The sequence below is a fragment of the Cylas formicarius genome, unplaced genomic scaffold (genome assembly GCF_029955315.1).
Source record: "Cylas formicarius isolate icCylForm1 unplaced genomic scaffold, icCylForm1.1 PGA_scaffold_8__14_contigs__length_24414737, whole genome shotgun sequence".
Classification (NCBI taxonomy): Eukaryota; Metazoa; Arthropoda; class Insecta; order Coleoptera; family Brentidae; genus Cylas; species Cylas formicarius.
In genome coordinates this window covers 1232613-1252142 of record NW_026844361.1, presented here as the reverse complement: position 1 = coordinate 1252142, position 19530 = coordinate 1232613, and the positions used below count along the sequence as shown (strand labels likewise).

General features: G+C 34.7%; 1 protein-coding gene across 8 annotated transcripts in view; it reads left to right on the top strand.

Annotated features, from left to right (window-relative positions):
* LOC132705905 (prestin-like) overlaps nt 1-19530 on the top strand; it is a 67314-nt gene that overhangs the window by 33388 nt on the left and 14396 nt on the right. For 7 of the 8 annotated variants that reach the window (XM_060676868.1, XM_060676863.1, XM_060676862.1 and 4 more), the window contains 2 exons: nt 16298-16410; nt 16476-16636. In XM_060676868.1, the coding sequence (XP_060532851.1) occupies nt 16335-16410; nt 16476-16636 (237 nt within the window). In that variant the 5' untranslated portion in view covers nt 16298-16334. Of the gene's footprint in view, nt 1-13911; nt 14166-16297; nt 16411-16475; nt 16637-19530 lie in introns of those variants that run through there. The other variant, XM_060676860.1, reaches the window with a different exon arrangement.

Below are 19530 nucleotides of genomic sequence, written 5' to 3'. Positions count from 1 at the left end.
CATATTTTTAAAAAACAATTTTTTATTTAAAATACAAGTAACACAATAATTACTACTACAAAGCGACTTTAAGACTGATTTATCCTACGATTAGCGTGCGTATTTATATTATTAAAGCTGCTAAATCGATGAAATCGAATTTTCGAAAGTATCTGCGCTCGTATAAAAATTGTATATCTCGATAACGGTAGGTCCTATGGGATCGCCGTTGGTACAGACATGATCACCGTCGATGTCAATGTCGATTATCTCCGTTGCCCGTTTTCCGTTCTCGTATTTCGGTTTTTCCTGAATAACTTTCGAACCGTTGGAGCTACAAAATTGAAATTTGCTTCCTTTTTAACCCTCCACAAAACGCATAAGTTTGTAAAAAATGGCCCTGATCCGACGCCGATTTTCGACTGATTTTTGGACATTGCTATGAAACACGAAATTTGAAGCAATCGACTTCATATTTGGCATATATATGCAGCTTTGCCCCGTGACGGAACCTATTGAAAATAGAGGGGCTGGGAGGTCGGGAAGTATTCTAAAAAAATTAAAAATCGCGCGTGTAAGGGTCCACAAAAAACATCATTTTTGAAAAACTGTTTACGAGACCAAAAAAATTCTTGAACGAGAAGAAGCATTAGATATAAACTTTTATTAGTCGTAATTTTTCAAGAATATACAGGGTGCGCCGCAAATTCAAAAAAACTGAAAAATGGGTCCCCCTATCGATAAATTGGTTAAGGCTTTCGCGGGCCGTTGATAAGCTATTATCTTGATTCGGGTTTAAAGGCCGTCGTCGGTTAGAATTACTTCCTAGTAATTCCAACCGACGACGGCCTTTAAACCCGATTCAAGATAATAGCTGGTCCCCCTATTATTGAAAATTGGCTATAATTTCAAATCTGTGTTTTAGTTGTCAGTTTCTTTTACATGACGATATGGCCCATATAGACAGCTTAAACTTTTGTATTTACGGTTTTTAAGTATTGTAACGGGTGTTCGCGATATTCCGTGCAATATTAAAAAGCATATTAAGTACTCGAAATTTGCAGCTACTGACTTCAGACTTGGGAGAGAAGTAGAAGTCTGGACCCGCATTTAGATTCCTTAAATTGGGAGCAATAAAATAACGCGAAGTATTTTTTTTATTTTTGATTTTTTTTGTGGTTATTTTGGCATCCAGAAAAACATCCTTTCCTTCAAAGCGATTCATCCGATCGTAAACATTTTACATCACGCATTTTTTTGATTGTATACAAGGTGTTTTAGTTATTGACAAAAATATAAAAGACCCTGAAAATTGTTCTTTTAGAGAGTAAATTATTAACCGTAAATCGAAATTCGTACAAACAATAGGCAATCCGTTCAAACAGTGTTATCCTCTTCGCTTCTTCAGAGCTTAACTGAAACTGACTTGTATTCTACTCTATACCTGCTCATATATTGTTGAGGACGGAACTTAAGAAAGGGTGTGGATAAATAATTCCCATATCGTTGAATGGTCGCGGTTAAGACGGATTTTTCGTTGGTAGAAGAAGAATTGGTTACATGAAAGAATTTTAGTTTTATCGAATAAAATTTGTCGTCCACTTTGGTGATTGTATTCGGCAACTCCTGATGAGTTTATTTCTCGTAGTCTTAAATTGGTAAGAATATTTAGGACTGGGACATTAGTTTTTACTTCAATGATAAAACGTATGTAAGGGTGTATAGAGTTTAGATGAGGCCAAATAGTAAAAGTATCATCAACGTAGCGTTTCCATAATTTTGGTGTTAAATTGAAACTATCTATTGACTGCCGATAATGAGGAAAACCCATATTATTTAGAAATTTTACAGTTATAAGAAAATATGTTTCAGGCAAGAATTTTTTAATTAAGAAGGTTTGATTCCAGCAGCAATGCGCATTGCTCTAAAATCTCTAAAATCTAATCCCGACCTCGTAATCCTAAAAGCAGATAAAGGATGCTATCATTAACTTAATGGAATACAACCTTAAATTTGTTATTAAGGCTTCTTCTCTATCAGAATCCGTGAAAAAGTCTCATGACTCTAAAACTCCTTGTCTCTACTATTCCTCACACGCTTAACATTATCACCAGTCGTCGCTAATTTATTTGAGAAGAAAGCCCTCGACATCTTCCATCTAAAACCAAAATTGTGGAAACGCTGCGTTGATGATACTTTTGTTATTTGGCCTCATGGTCAAATATCCGGATTTAGTCATTTAAAGTCTATGCACCCTTACGTTTTATCATTGCATGAGAAACTAATAATAATCTTCCATTCTCAGATAATAGAAATCGGATCTAACATTGGGTCACTCTCTTTACAGAAATCCTATGCACACAGACCGATAACTTAAAGCATTGTCTCATTACTATCCTTCCTAAAATTCATCGGTAATCAGCTCTCTTGTTTACAGAGCCCCAGTCATTGAATCCAGAATTAAAACACTTTACTTCTGCTCTTCTCTCTAATAACTTCCACATTAGAGATATTAGGCGTTCCATCACAAAATACACTTCACCACAACCTTCTGAAGACAATACCTGTCCAAAAATCTCTCAACATCTTGGATCCAACAATGACACAATTTCATTTGAGATACCAGGATTTTACAGCATTCCATGCATATTCGGCAAAGAATTGAACATGAAAGCGTCTTAAGACTGTGACAAATAAACTCATCAGCTGTTGCTGATGATAGACACGATCATGAAACCGAACATCAATTAACCGCGACTCAGGTCAGGTCTCTTTCACCAATATGAAAATCAATCATCCGAGATAATGTTCATGCCCCTCCTTTAGCTCCATTCCCTCAAACAATATATAAGCAGGTTCAGAGTAGAATGCGAGCCAGTTTTAGTTAAGCTCTGAAGAAGACAAAAGGCTGATTGGCGAAACGTCAGCAAGTTTCATTTATAAAAAACCGTCACAGGGGAATCCAGAAGATTTGTAAACAGTATTACAGTCTTGTGAAAGTTTCCTTGAAAAATTAAAATAAAATTTCGAGTCGAATGTGAATCCCAGTCACAAACGGGAAAGAGTTTTATTAAAAACATCGCAGTCATATTTAGTAACTACTTTAATAACTATACCCATGGTGTTAAAATACTGCATTGCATTTGGCTGTATTAAGCTGCAAGCTTTTGTTGAGAGACCAAACCACGCTAGAGAGTGAGACAATCTTTTAAACACTGGATTAAAAAAAAAAAGAGGTCATCATATAACAGAAAACTGACGTCAAGAACTTTTACAAAGTCATTAATTGAAGTATTTAATAATAAAGCCCGTAGTAGGGAGATTTGAGAAATGCCTGAGGAAGCAACGTATTCCTGGGAGGTATGTGATTAGACAAGTATGAAGAAAACAAACAAAAATGGATCTGAATTTTCTGGTCTAACCTATCAAATGATTTTGAAAAATCAAGATATTTGATGTTCACTTGAGAACCTTCATCGATTGCCTCCGAAATATACTGAGACATAGTAGTTAAATCGGCAGTGGTGGATTTCCTTTTCATTAATGGATTTTGTCGAGGGACTATTTGCTTTTCAACAACATGAATTATTTTGTCATGGGATTCTAAAACATAACTTAATTAACACTTTCAGCTGGAGATTCTTGAAAAACTTCGAAAAATGTGATGCCGAACATCAAGTATGACACGGATAATGCTGCTAGACACACAACAATTGTAATAAACAAGTTTTTGGCCTAAAAAAAAACATTCCTGGGACTTCGATCAGCTTCTTTATTAGCCTGATTTGAGTCACTGTGAATTTTTTCTCTTCTCGAAGTTGAAAATTCACCTCAAGGGACGTCATTTTAGGACAGTTGAAAACATTCAAACAGCACAAACAACTGATTGGAGGAAAAAATGTGTTTTTTTTCATAATGTTATTTTGAACTATGCTAATGTAAAATTTTACCGTTTCTGGTAAAAAAAAACGCCTACGGCTATGGCGTCGGCGGGTAATCCTTTATTACGATAAATCAGTTTTTATGATTTGGCGGTTTATATCTTTTTAATTTCGTCGTAAAATTATATAGGGTGTTCTGTTAATTGCGACTGCATTTAATTGTTTATTAACTTTTAACGAATTTTGGGCAATGTTAATATAAATTATTTTTTATAATTATAATTTATAATTATAATAATAATAGACTTTAGACTTTAGACTTTATTGGCCATTAAATACATTACAAGAACAACAAATGGCAAGTCACAATATCAAACACATTCTAATAACATTCATAGAGAGCAACATAATTATCAGATAGACAAACACCAAACATTGAAACAAAAATTAGGTAAAAAAAAATAAGTAAATAAATAAATAAATAAATAAATTCCCAATTAGTATTATGGAGACACTCGTGACGCAACACGGATGTACTCATCTGCAGTATAGAATGCGTTCTCCAATAGAAATTGTTTTATTATATTACAAAATTTAGTGAATGACAGATCCTTGACAACGGTTGGTAGAACATTGTAGTAATTAATGTACAATTTATTAAACTCGGATGTGCGCAGCCTAGAATGGCCCTGGACAATTAATTCAGATCCCCTGGTGTCGTGATTGTGGCGATCACAGTGCTTAGGCATATCGTTCTTTAGCTCATGTATGAGAGTGACTGTATAGTAAATAAATAGTGATGGTAAGGTCAAAATATTAAGCTTTGAGAAGAGCGGGCGGCAGTGATCACGAGACTTTGCATTCGCAATCACACGTATCGCTCTTTTTTGCATAAGAAAAGCCTTGCGGGCATGCACGGAACCACCCCACAAAACAATAGCGTACGCTAAATGAGAATGGAACAATCCGAAATAAGCAAGTCTTGACATGATGGGAGTGAGTGACTTGTTTAAGTATCTAATTAGAAACAATTGACTTGACAGTTTGTGGCAAAGGTGTTCAATGTGATCCTTCCAAGAAAGAGTACGATCGATCCAGACTCCAAGTACCTTAACCGGAGCATTGTTTAAATTGTGCACCTTGCTACAAGAGAAAATAAGATTGTTCGTTTTATTTTCGTTTATCTGTTAGGAGTTCGACCCGAACCATTCACGCGCTCTAGTCTTATTGGCCACACTGTCAATACTCAGTTCATATGGGTTTCTAGATCGGGATAAAAGAATTGTATCATCCGCGTAAAGCGTAGTTTTACATGGTATGTGAGAAGGAAAATCGTTGATGTAAACTATAAACACCAGCACCTCGACACATTGAAGTCTACCGCTAAGGTAAGAGCGCAATAATCTGTGAGGCATGCCCCTGATGCCATACCACTCGAGCTTCTGCATCAGCAGTCCATGATTCACACAATCAAAAGCCTTCGTGAGATCGCAAAAGGTGGCCTCCGCTATCTCACAAGCGTCAAAACCATCGACAATGCTCCCCACACGACTTAGCAAAGCATGCGTGGTGGACCTTCCGCCCCTAAACGCGAACTGTTCTTTGCACAAAAGTTTGTGTTTTTCAAAATAGTTCAGCAAACGATCTTTTAAGATTATTTCAACGATCCTCCCCATTATAGGGATGATTGCAATAGGTCTATAGTTTGAGGGGACGTTGGTATCTCCCTTCTTGTGTAGTGGCACAACCCTGCTTATTTTTAACTGTTCTGAAAATATTCCAGTTTCAAACATCTGGTTAATTAGATGAGCTATGGGGTCAGCTAAAAAAGTTGCTGTATGTGTAAGAATTTTTGAATTTAGGTTGTAGACGTCTAAAGAATTAGTCTATAGCACAATTCTGCATTTGAGTAACCGGATCCAGGAAAACCACCTCGTGGGACTTGATTGCCTTCTCATATAGAGCATTGGATCATTTATTTTTTTTATTTCGGCAGTAATGCTCGATGCCACCTGAGAAAAATATAAGTTGAAATCATTGGGAGTAATACTACAATTGGTATAACCGCGATTATGGTTTTTCTCACTGTTAATAAGTTTCCAGCAGCTCCGACCAAGATTGTCAGAGTTGTTTACAAACTGACCATAAGCTGCAGCTTTTGTCGACTGAACTTCTTTTTTATAGCGTTTATTTAAATTTCTATACTCCTGCCAATGATCCAGACTGCCAGACGCTTTGGCCATGGCCTTTACATGTAAGAGCTTATCATGCAGGCAACCTAGATCGGCTATTGTACCAGTGAATTAGTCTCGAACTTGTAGAGTTAACTTGTTTCGTTTTAATAATCTGGTGATAATTGACATTGCTTGTTAGAAAATTTAACAGATATTCCACCATATCAGATGGGCTTACTGTCAAGGAATAGTAATTATCCCAAACCGTTACCTCAAGAGTCTGAGAAAACTGATTGAGACCCCGCGCTGACACGGTTTTAATTGAAAATCTATCCTCTTTCAACGTAAAATCAGTTTTCACATTAATGAAAACACCTTCATGGTCGGAAAAACCAGGCTCAACATTACCAGCGCTGTAAAAGGTATCACAAAAATTTACCATAATGTTGTCAATGCAATTTGCTGAATGGTAAGTAATTCTAGTGTTTTCTGAAATGGTCCCATGCATTCCAAAAGAGGATAACATGTTCAATAAGCCATTTCGATCAACGTCATCACTCAAATTAAACTTAACATTAAAATCGCCAGCAATAATAATGCGTTTCTTAGTTGAATAAATTTCAGCGAGCAAGAGTTCAAGTTTTTCTACAAATATAGAAAAATTGCCTCTAGAGCCAGAGCGATAAACATTGATTAAAATAAGATTAAGCACTGGTATCTCCACACCACAAAACTCTGCGTGAAGATCCAGACAATATTTACTCAGATTAAGACTGCTACAGGCAATATTATTTTTAACATATATAGCAGTTCCTCCTCTGGAGGTACTGAGACGACAATAATATCCAACTAATTTATAATTGTGAACCTTAATAATATTAAGCAACTCCTCACCATTTACAAAATGTTCACAGAAACATGCAATATCGAAACCAATAGAATTTAGATATTCAGTAACCACATCGAGTTTACTTAGGAGACCCTGCACATTGTAGCTCAAGATATTAATGCTGTTCCCACCTCCATCGGTAGTCTTGGGTCGGGATTCTCCCTCACTAGACGTCTCTCTGTCGATACTGGAATTGGATCGGTTTTTTCTCTTGTCAGACGCCTGGGGAAAAAATGATTTATCAACACACCCGTGGGCCAGATGGAAGTATCCAGAATTTTTTGCGCTTCGTGATCCATGGTCGATACCCTAAATGAGGAGTAACTCTCAGGATACATTGACGGGACCTGGAACACTTCTACTCCACTAACTATCGGTGCTAGATATTGTCGGACCTCCTCAGCTTTGGTATTCGGATGCAGTTTAGTAATGTGAAAACTGATTTTACGTTCAGCAACTCGAAGTGCACATTTAGAGTTATCGCTAAGAGATCCTTTAAGCGGTTTGACCCTATCGTTTAGGACTCTGGAACTTTTGCGTTTGGACCCACCATCCAGTTCTATTATTTCAGAGCATATCTGACGTGACACAGCCTCACTGACTGCACTAGATAGTTCTTTAATAATAATAATAATAATAATAATAATAATAATAATGTACTTTATTCAGGTAATTTCGACAAGAAAAATTACTTGCTTGCTTGCTGATTTCTACACTTCTCCTTACACATAACATCACACCATGGTTTTAATTAATGTTTACAGTTTACAATACGTTAAGTACCCACTTAATTATATAACAGAATGAAAAACCTAAACCTACCGCTGTAAATAAAAAAACTATTAGCTAAAGTACTGTAAGCACCACAAATTTTTAAAGAATTCTAGCAGTGTACATTTGTTAGATTCTTCCTGCGCTCTGTAACTTCTCAATGTTTTTTTTTCTTTTTTTTCTCTTTAAATTCTAGAACATAACCACGTTTTTAGTTTATTTGGAAAAGAATTTATTGTCGCATTCTGAACGGAATGGGGCAGGTCATTATATAGTTTAGCCAAGTCGTAACTGAAAGATCTTTCAAATATACCAGATCGGTGACGAGGAACAATGACCCCTTTAAATCTTAGATTTAAGTTATTCACGTCTGTTCTAAAAGTTATTTTTTCGGAGAGGTATTCCGGATATTTTGTCTTAATTATTTTGAAATAAAGACAACAGCGACGGATCAAGCGCCGCATCTTCATGTTCGTCCAACCCGCTTCCTTCTGCTTGTAGCTGATAGGTCTTCCGCGGCGGATGCTCATAAAGCTCAAGCAGCATTTTTGAATTTTTTCAATACGTTGTGACGAATTAGCTGTCAAACAAGGCCCATATACGACATCACAGTGATTAAAGACGGAGAGAACAAGAGCATCGCATAAGGTTTTTTTAAGATTTCGAGTTAGCATATGCCTTGAGCTATACAACCCTTTTAAACGGCCAATAGACCTTTGCGTACAAGTCGAAATATGCTTTTCAAAGCGAAGTTTTGTATCTAAAAGTAATCCCAATTTTTTTGCCTCGTTTTGAAGAGGAAGAGTAATATTGTTTATCTTTATGATTGCTTCAGAAGCAAGACGCTTAACATCCACTGGCCGACTAAAAAACATTATAGAAGATTTTTTTGGGTTTAAAAGCAAACCATGATCTCTTGGAAATTCTGTCAATTCGTTCAAGGTCACTGTTGATATTTTGGCACTCAAGCTGCAATCTAGAGGGGTCAAAAACATGGTAGAGCTGCTTGTCATCAGCATATGATTGTCCTTTGCAATGTTTGAGATAATCTAAGAATTTTGTTGTGAAAATAATAAACAAAACAGGAGCTAAAATTGAACCTTGAGGAACTCCACTTCTTATGTCTAGGCAAGCAGACTCGACCCCGTTCAGGACCACCTTTTGCTTTCTGCCTGTTAAGTAGTTTTTAATTAAATTTACGGATGCCTCCCCAAAACCTAAAAATTTAAGAATAGTGAGTAGAATATTGTGACTAATGGTATCAAAAGCCTTAGAATAATCGAGTAGAACCAACACAGCGCACTTGCCTTCATCAATTCCTTTGATGATGTCATCTGTCACATTAAGAAGCGCTGTAGCACAACTGTACCCCCTCCTAAAACCCGCTTGTGTTTTGTCAATTAGTTTCTCCTTTTCAACATAATTTGTTATTTGGCTTTTCAAGACACGTTCTATAACCTTGGATAATATCGGCAGAATGGAAATGGGCCTTAAGTCGCTAAGCGACTGCGGGTTGTCAATCTTAGGAAGAGGGACAGTATTAGCTACTTTCCAAAGAGAGGGAAAAACAAAATGGGTGATGCAAAAATTTACAAGATGACATATGTACTTTAATATAAAAGGGCAACAAAAAATTATAAAGTTGATAGGGATTCCGTCATGACCAACCGCTCTAGTTTTGATTTGAGTGAGAAAGTGTGCAATTTGCGATTCTGAAGCTATAGAAAACTGAAATTTGTCTTGCGGATAAGGAGAGTTCTTATAGTAGTCGATCATTGGCGACCTTGAATTTGAAATTGGAATCGAGTTAATAAAAGATTTGTTTATTAAATCTGGATCTGATAATTGGTCAGGAATCTTTTTTCCAGTGTTATCACATTTAATTTTTTAGAGATTTCCAAAATACTTTTTTGTCTTTATTGTTTAAAGAATGTTCTATATATGTTTTTTTCTCGCAGTGGATCACTTTTTTAGTAAAGTTTCTAAGCTCTCTAAGCTGCTTTATTTCTTAATTTTATTAGAAACTTAGTATTTTCTGTGATCCAAGGTAAGTGTTTCTTTTTAAAGGTGACTGTTTTTAAAGGGGCATAAGCATCCAGTAGAAAGTTCATATTTTCATTAAAAAAAGATACTTTTTCACCAATAGAATTTAAGTCAAACATATTCCGCCAAGGTATAAATTTTAGGGAATTGTCCAAAGAGATAATATCCATATTTTTAAAGTCTCTGTACCTAATTGGCTCCACTCGATCTCTCCGCGCACTCAACTCAACATCCGCAAAAATCAATTTGTGATCCGAAATTTTGTCATCAATAGTGCCCGACCTAATAACTTTTATCTCTTTTGAAACTATCTTGATCTATCTTGATCTATTAACTTTTTATTGGTACATGTCTCTCTAGTCGGCCCATCGATGATCTGCTCTAGCTCCAACGTATCTAAGAGATCCAGGTATGAACGAACTCCATACTCGCTTATGTCGAATAAATTTAAATTTATGTCCCCAAAACAGATTAAGTTATCAGTTTGTGGAAGAAGGTCAAGACATATACTTTCCAATTCATCAACAAATATATTTGGACTAAGATTTGGCGGCCTATATACACACCCAATTGTTAAATTTTTTGATTTTAAATTTAAAAAAAATTAAATTGAATTAAATTTTCGTAAATTTTTCATATCAAAATATAAAAGTATTAAAAAAATCAAATAAACAAGTATATTATGACTGAGCTAAAATTTTGCACAATTGATTTTTACAAAATGGAAACTAACCGACACACTTTAATGAAAACTTTAAAAAACGGTGCTAACTTTCTTTAAGACGTGCGAGACGGGAATTTTAGCCAGCATGACTACTTTATAATCTTTTTAAAAATTTATTAATATATATATATATATATATATATATATATATATATATATATATATATATATATATATATATATATATATATATATATATATATATATATCTATTTAAGTTTACAACGCCGCTTTTCTGCTAATGATTACTCCCATGTGGAGTGACCAAACGTCATTAAGTATACAAAGGAATTACAGATGAATATTTCATTGCAAATTTATTTTTTTACAATGCAGGTTGTTAAAAAATATGAACCAGCTTCATTAAATATTAACTTTTAATCTATTAAATTGCATTTCACTCCAACACAAGCCTGTTGCATTTTTAACTTCTTTCTTTTATATTCACATACACAACCAAGAACTTACGTCTCATTTTTTGAAAACATTACCAACGTAACCAAATTTTTAACCTTTAAAAACAAAAGTCACTATAAGATACTAAATCATACTTTCAACGCAGGTAGTACCACCTGGGTTTGGGTTAATTTATGGGTTTTATTTATTGTTATCCATGGTCGACATCGGATATGGCAATGTCGGTCTCATTAGTAATATCCACGTAATATTAATTTACGTAGTTATTTAAAATCAATGAGTGTCAACAACCTTTACTATCTGTAAATGTATATCTACTATGCATGCTTACTGGTTTTAAAACTCTGGTGTTCAGATGTGCTAGTATAGCACAGGATAGTGTTTTAGTTTAAATTTTTAACAGAATTTAAATTAACAGCTGTATTTGTACGATAGGAAAATATTAAATTGTTAATTATATTTGTATATTGAATATTACAATCTTATGTATTGTGACAGCAATCGTCAATTATTTTAATTTTGCGTGTTTATTTTCGTGTGTTACAGTAAAATACTCTTCAAGGTACAGTGTTTACATTTTTGAATGAAGGATACGTCGACATTCAGTTTATTTATTATTTATGAATTGTGTAATGGAAATAGACTAGCGGCAGTTGATGTATATCGTCGATGATTTCCCACTCGTTGAGTGCCTTGTAGAACTGTGTTTAGCAATGTCCATCGATATTTGAGAGAAACAGGCAATTTTCCTACAGCAACTTCTGAACGTCCCGTTCAACAGAAGCTTGCTCAAGAAGAAGCAATACTTAATGCGATTGATGCTCTAGTAGCGTCCGAAGAATAGGTAATAGACTTAACGTAGGTCGGATGGGAGTCTGGAGAACTTCATACAATTCCGGTTTATACCCGCACCACGTCTTACGTCAAGACTTGAATTTACTGGCTGGATATTGAAAATTTTTCAGATAATATTATAATATTATATAGCGATAACATACACCGGTTAATGTCGACACCAAATGAATGGGTGAAAGACCGAACAATTATTTGTACTCGATGGCTACTGCAGTAAAATTGGTCAATATCTTGAAAAGCTAAATAACCTAATAAGAAGTAAACGAGAAGACAATAGTTTTTATTTTTTCAAGAATGGTACTCTAAAATCGTTTAAGTAATTTATTCTAAAAGTAAATTTTAAAAGCTAATGACGAACAAAAGTTAATTGTGCCATTAAAACCACGAGAAACGAATATCCAGTATTAAGTTGTAAATGAAGAGTTTAATATACTTTCCGTAACTCACATACGAACAGGCCATGGAGGAGGAACACGAATGCTTAAATAATTGCAAGTTCAATACAAAGATATATAACTTATGAAGTCGTAATGCTGTATTTAAATATGTGTAAACAATGTCAAATGAAACACAGTGCGCCTAAAACCAAGGATGAGTTCCGAATTAAACCAAAATCGATTTGATAGACTTGCAATCACACTTTATAATGGTTTTTACGAATATCAGTTTGACCAAGTTAGAGAGCGTATCACTTTCTTCAATTGTTTTTATTGTTTGGTGGTCCCGTTTATTGCATTCGGAAAATGGCAGAGTAACAAAGTAACCAAGTAATATCTGAACTGTGCACTATGTGGAAAGGTTTTAAAATAGTGTGCGGAAAGTCTCATCTCAGCCAAACACAAGGCTCAGTCGAAAGAGCCAATCACAAAACACAATTTACCATAAAGGACTACGCCGAAACATATGAAGCTTTGTTTGGCGTTGAACCAAAAAGAGGCATAGGATCATAATCTCTCCCGAAATTACAAATATTGAAGCCTAGACATAGCTAGAACCTTATGTTAATACTTGTGAAGAAAATGTAAGTGACATGGATGACCAAAATACCATTGAGGCCAATCCACTTTCCACTGGTATGTCCTGACAATCACCTGTTTTGTTTGACTTTGAAGGTATCATATACAGCAACTGGACAACTAATTCAACAAAATCAAATATAAATAAATAAAAAATATTTTTAAAAAAATGGTCGTTAAAATTTTAAATGCTTGTAGCTGAGTTACAATAGCTTTCCGCAGATATATTCATTTTATATTTTTAACACCTCAGCAACACGCTCCCAAGCTATGGCAGTCATGTCGTGGGACACCCTGTATATAGTATAGTTACAAAGGTCAAAAAAAAATTCCGAATACCGAAAAGATACCAATAAAGAACATAGCAAAAATCAACAAAATCAAAAGCAATCATATAAAGAACTCCGGGATATCATCCGTTCGCTCGTTGAACTCCGACTGGAATCCTGCATCCGACTGGAATCCTGCAAATTCTGCATCCGACTGGAATCCTGCAGACGTTTCGCCAAAATCTCAATTGGCATCTTCAATGCTCGCTGAGCCGGTGTTATATCATTGATAAGTACATTTTTAATTGTATTGCTTTAAAGAGTGCACTTCACACTTGGAGATGGTTTGCCCGCGAAGGAACTTGAGGAGATCTACATAATTTAACTAAAAATTGAAATGATCCATAGTTCCTACCATTAATTAAAGCTCGGATTTCGAATCGCTTTAAGAGAACATTATGGTCAAAACATGTCTGTGGAAATACACCATCACACTTAAAAGCTATATATTTAAAAAAATTCCTTTGAACTTTTTCTAACTGAATAATATATTTATCGAAAATAAGCTGCCATATATGTATATAATACTTCACCTTAGATCTAACGTAACTAAAGTAGAGTGCCGTTAGTGTTTGTTCGCTTATAAACTTACTAATATTCCGAAATATAAATCCTAACATTTTCAATAATTTTCAACATTTCAATAATCCCGACACTATGTAAATTTGTTCTATCGTTCCTAGTTTATGAGTTGAGGGCGCCTTGTACAGTGCAATAAACTGTTCAAGCGTCGCAACGTTTATCCCTTAAGTTAACTCGCAATATAACATATACAGGGTGGAAACTTGACGGCCACCTTGTCTGAGCGCCGAAACGTCAGAAACGTCAGATCCGCTCGCGCGCCGCCATTGTTTTAACGATAAGCTCATCATCGCGCGTTTATCAGTCTTGCGGACGTAAATCCTTCGGCAACTGTTTGTTTACTCGTAAAAGTTTTAAAAGATACGAGCGAGTTAATTAGATCGCGTGCGGGAAAAACGCGCGCGTGTAGCACTGCCTCCGAAAAAAAAAAACAAAAGATCGAGATGGACGATGACGAGACGCAGCCCCTCTTGATGAAAAAAACCTTTTACATCAACTACGACGGGTAAATATCTTTTTTTTTCCTGTCGACCCGGGTGACGCTGCCAATATGTAGAGTGAGACGGGTGTATAGTAACGGCGCTCAAAGGTGCGGAATTGTGGAAAAATAAATATTGATGGTAAACGATCATCACAGAATCGTGGATCATTAGATATTAGTTTTTTCAATTTTTTTTAATTAGTTTTTAGATATTCCCTTTTGTTGGAGAATTTCTTTATTTGTTGGTCTTTCTCTCGTATGTCGCGCATGTTGTGGTACTCCACTATTGTTTTTTGTAATGTCTGCAAGTTTAATTAAAATTCTAGAATACTATAAAATGCTCTCTGTAGTTCCTGCAAAAGACAATATGAAATTTACTGTTCTGGAAAAAAATTTAAAAGTATTAACTCTTAATCCATAATTGATTAATAATTAATTATTAGCCAATTATTAATTGAAATTAATTATTAATAACCGTTACGTAATTCCATCTAAAGTCAATATGTAATTACTGGTTATGGAAAATAACTTAAAACTATTAAAATTTATTATTAATAACCGATATGTAATTTCTCTAAAAATCAATATGTAATTACCGGTTACGGAAAAAAAATTAAAAAGGTAACTGTTAATTACTAATTGACTATTAGTTTATTAATAATAAATTAAATCATTAATGGTTACACAATTATTTAATTATTAACTGATTATTAAACAATTAAAAATTAATTGCAATTAATTAATTAATTAAAAATTAATTCCCGCCAATAACTTGAGACTATTAAATGATAATTAATAATTGATTATTAATTAGTTGTTAATCTATTAATTATTTATTAAAATTAGAATGGCGGCTGGGGGGCGCAATCGCATTCTCTATTCTCACTGCAGCAAGTGTAGCGCTTTATAAGTTGAAAGAAAATTTGATAAATGTATAAACCGCTGTTGTAGTGTGACCGATGAAGAATTTCTTTTAAAAACGGTTTGGTAATTTTATATTACAGACAGTCATAAGAGAATGTGGTTGGGAATGTCCTTACATTTAAAAAAAAATGTCGATAACTTGAGAATGGCTGAAGCTATTTTGTCTTGGAATTGTTGAATAGGGCCCGTTTTAGCTGTCAATGCTGCTCACGAGTGGATTAATTTAGATTGCCTATATAGTGTAAAAAAAATCAATTTTCTCAAGAAAAACGTAAATGCAACGTTATCACTTTTATTGCAACAAAATTTAGTCAAACATTCTAGTGAAAACCACATTTTTATATGTTTTTTCTCACATATAATAATAGTAAACCTATATTAATCGTAAAACATATTTCAAATGTCAATAATAATTAATACTAATTTGATTGAATATTTCCCATCTGTGCATACGAAATTCGAAATTTTATAAATTGAACTTGGCTTTGCAAAACAGTAGGTATAGCAAAAATTATAAGAGTAGTGTTAAGTATCAATCATATTAAGAAGCTATAACATGTTTCAAGTGACACCACAGAAAGAAGTCCTTCGGCGAGGAGTCAGGCGACCTGGGTGGCCAAAGGTTTCGGCACCAAAAAGTTATATTACAATTTTGCTATAAAATGTACAGGCGAGTCAATATTTGGCAATAAAAAATTTACATGGGATTTCCTTTGTCCCATTCGGGAATGCATCACCCGGTATAATATTGGTTTTTGTATTTTTTTTTATAAATTGACATTGCTAAAATAAATTGAGTAGCAGTTCACTTCAATCAATCCGTTTATGATTTAATTTTTATTTTACAACAGTGTTGCAAATAGCCAATACCCAATAATTGGCAAATCATTTTTTAATGAGTTTTTATTAATAGCTTTATATCTCTAGTTAACATTAAATTTAGCACTGACATAAACTTTTTTTTTAAAGCTCGCAAAAACGCCGCAATAAAACGAGCTGTTTTCAACAAAATCGCAATTTTTCATTTCCATGCGCTGCCGATCCCATTAAGTAATTGATAACAGTTATTAGCTTTACGTTATTATCTGTGACCAAGTCGTTTGAAACACCCTCGAATGTTACTGTCAATTTTGTTTCAAGAAATCGTTTGAAAATATTTTCCAACGGAGAGTTCCCTTTATTTTCTAATCCCTGTTAAACGTTCTTACCCATCCCCATTCTCTAAATTGCAGTGTGTACGACAACGATGGGGCCCAAAAAGCCACCCCCATGCACGTGGAAAGGCCTATCTATCAAATAGAAGAGTTAAATCGGGACACACTGTACGAAAGGCCGTACTCCACGCGTAAGTGTCCCTTCACCTCGCTTCCCACCTCTCCACTACCCCGCATAATGTCGAAAATGTTTCAGTGAAAAGCAAATGCACGAGGGTGTTTTCCTCCATCAGCCCCCTCAACTGTCTTTTTCAAGTTTTACCATTGTTGCAATGGCTACCCGGGTACAACTGGAAGAGGAGCTTCTTGTCGGATATTATAAGCGGCATCACGGTCGCCATCATGCACATACCACAGGTAGAAATTTTGTGTAGTATGTCTCAATAATTTTTCCAAGAAATTTCCACAGGCTGCTGTAATACTTTTTAAAAAAAGTTCTGGATTCCTCCTGCGCCGGTTATTGTTGAGTCGAACTAGCTAACGTTTCGCCAATCATCCTGTTGGCTTCTTCAGAGCTTAACTGAAACTGGCTCGTATTTTACTCTGTACCTGCTTATATATTGTTGAGGAGATGGAGCTAAATGAGGGGGATAAACATCGTCTCAGATGACTGATTCCCATATTGGTGACAGATAAGGCCCGAGTCGCAGTTAAGATTGTTAAGTTTCTATAGACTTTCGGATTTTTCGTTGGTAGAAAAATTGATTACATGCCAGAATTTTACTTTTGTCGAATAAAATTGGATGTTCGACTTTATAATTGTGTTCGGAAACTTCTGATGAGTTTATTTGTCTTAGTCTTAAGGCTCTTTCATGTTCTTTGACCATTAAAGATATTAAGGCATGGCAAAATACACTTCACCACAACCTTCCAATAGCAATGAGGCCGAAAGCAATCCTACAATTGCCACTGTGGTCCTTCCTTATATTCAAAACATCACTGACCACATATCAAAAGTTTTAAAGAAATATAACGTCAAAACTAGGTTTACCACATGTCCAAAAATCTCTCAACATCTTCGGTCCGTCAAAGACAAAATTCCATTTGAGATGCCAGGAGTTTACAGCATTCCATGCATATGCGGCAAGGAATATATTGAAGAGACCGGACGAAAAATATCAACTAGGGTCAAGGAACACGAAATAGCCTTAAGGTTAATACAAATAAACTCATTAACAGTTGCCCAACTCACCGGACATAAAATGTCGATAAAACTAAAATTCTGACATGTAATCAATTCTTCCACCAACGAAAAATCCGAGAGTCTATAGAAATCTATAAACAACCTGGGGGAATCAGTTATCCGAGACAGACGATATTTATGCACCCCATTTAGCTCCGCCCCTCAAACAATATATAAGCAGGCACAAAATAAAATATAGCCAGTTTCAGTTAAGTTCTGAAGAAGTCAACAGGATGATTGGAGAAACGTTAGCAACTTCCAAAATCCAGAAGTGTTGTAAATAGTATTGTGTCGCAATCTTCATTGTGGCTTTCGACGGACCTTCCCCAATAAAACTTTAACGATGTTATTACCTATTGTCCATTGAGTAACGCCATTAACAAAAAAAATAGTCTTACTTGTGACAAGGCAGGAGTGCGCCAGGTATATTTTTTTCTTTCTGATATATCTCTTGAATGTTGACTATTTGTGACAATGCTGAATAATCGTCTTTACTGTGCGTTTCGAAAAAGTTATTTTACGTAAATTCTGTGTCTATTTGGTCATTTGATTTTTTTGTTGTTGTTTGTATCTAGTATCTCAAGTTATTTGCATAAAATTTTGTTATCAACTGTTGTATACTTATCTAGCTAGAATTTATCATATTTTATTGTATTATTATATTTGTTATACTATGTCGCATCGAAATCGTTTGTCGCTTGAAGCAAAATAGGTTGTGAAAAATGTGTGAAACTTTAGTAGAGGACTTATTAAAGAAGAAGCTTTAAAAGAAACTTGTCTTCTTACAAAAATGCTAATGCCATCGATAAGGGATATTGTTAATAGTGGAGAATTGAAGAAAAGGAATAAACGTAGTGATTTTCAAACGCACCATGTAGACAATAGTGATCAGGATCTAATGAGAAGGAAAATATATTGTCTTTATCAAAGCGAAGTTGTTCCTACCTTGGATCAACTGAAAAAGAAGCTAGAAGAAGATGAAACCAATATTAATATAAGCCGTGCCACCCTCCATAGAGTTGTTTGTAAGATGGCATTTAAGTACTCACACAGTAATCACACAGATCACGCACTTGGAGATTCGATTAAAAAATTAATAGATGTAGATTAGACAACAGTGTCGTAATTTACCTTGATGAAACTTGGTTCGATACACTGTATCCAAAGGATCGCATCATTTGTTCCAAGTTGCTTGCTGTTATCTGCAACGAATAATAAGGATTCTAGTTTTAATAATCATGAGGATACAATTGTATTCCCAAAAACAGTGTTATTGTGATGGACAACGCAAGCTACCACAGCAGTCTGTTGCGCAAAGCACCAGCCTCATCAAATTCAAAAACTGAAATCCAGGAATATTTGTTAGAAAATTATATTTATTTTGAATTCAGTTACAAAAAAGGCAACTTTTGGAAGTCATATGCAATTAAAAAACAGTATGTATGCGATAATTTGGTTGAACAGGCTGTGCATGTTTAACCCCATAGAGCATTTGTGGAATCTCTCCTACTTTAAGTTCTGTATAATTCTGTAATTATGTATTCCTAACTATGAATGTATTGTATTTATATTTAATGTCATTGTCTTTTCTTAGTGTAATTTAATAACATTTGACCCACCTAAATAAACCAAAAAAAAAAATTATTACCGAAACCTTTCCGAGTGCGTCCCTAATATTCTGTCCTTTAATACCTACCGGACCCACAGCACAATGAAGATTGACACAGAAACACAAAAGTTTTAATATTTTGCTCTCTTCGTGGCATGAAACATAATTTTCTTTTTTCGTTGGCGATTTTGCGATTTCCATGAAGATCAGAATTATCAAATTATATTTTCTTTATGACAACTAATTTACAGGTTATACATAATATTAAATATATTGTAATTTTTATTTAGACTAAAATTGCCAAAACGATTAACTTAATAATCCCCTTTATCTCCGTGATATTCAGAAGTAATTAACAATAATACCATAAGTGCGAGTGAACTTGTAAACGATGTTTGTATTAGTCACGTCTGGAGATGGGATTCGACAGTTCAAACATTGCAAATCTTCCTCAGAATC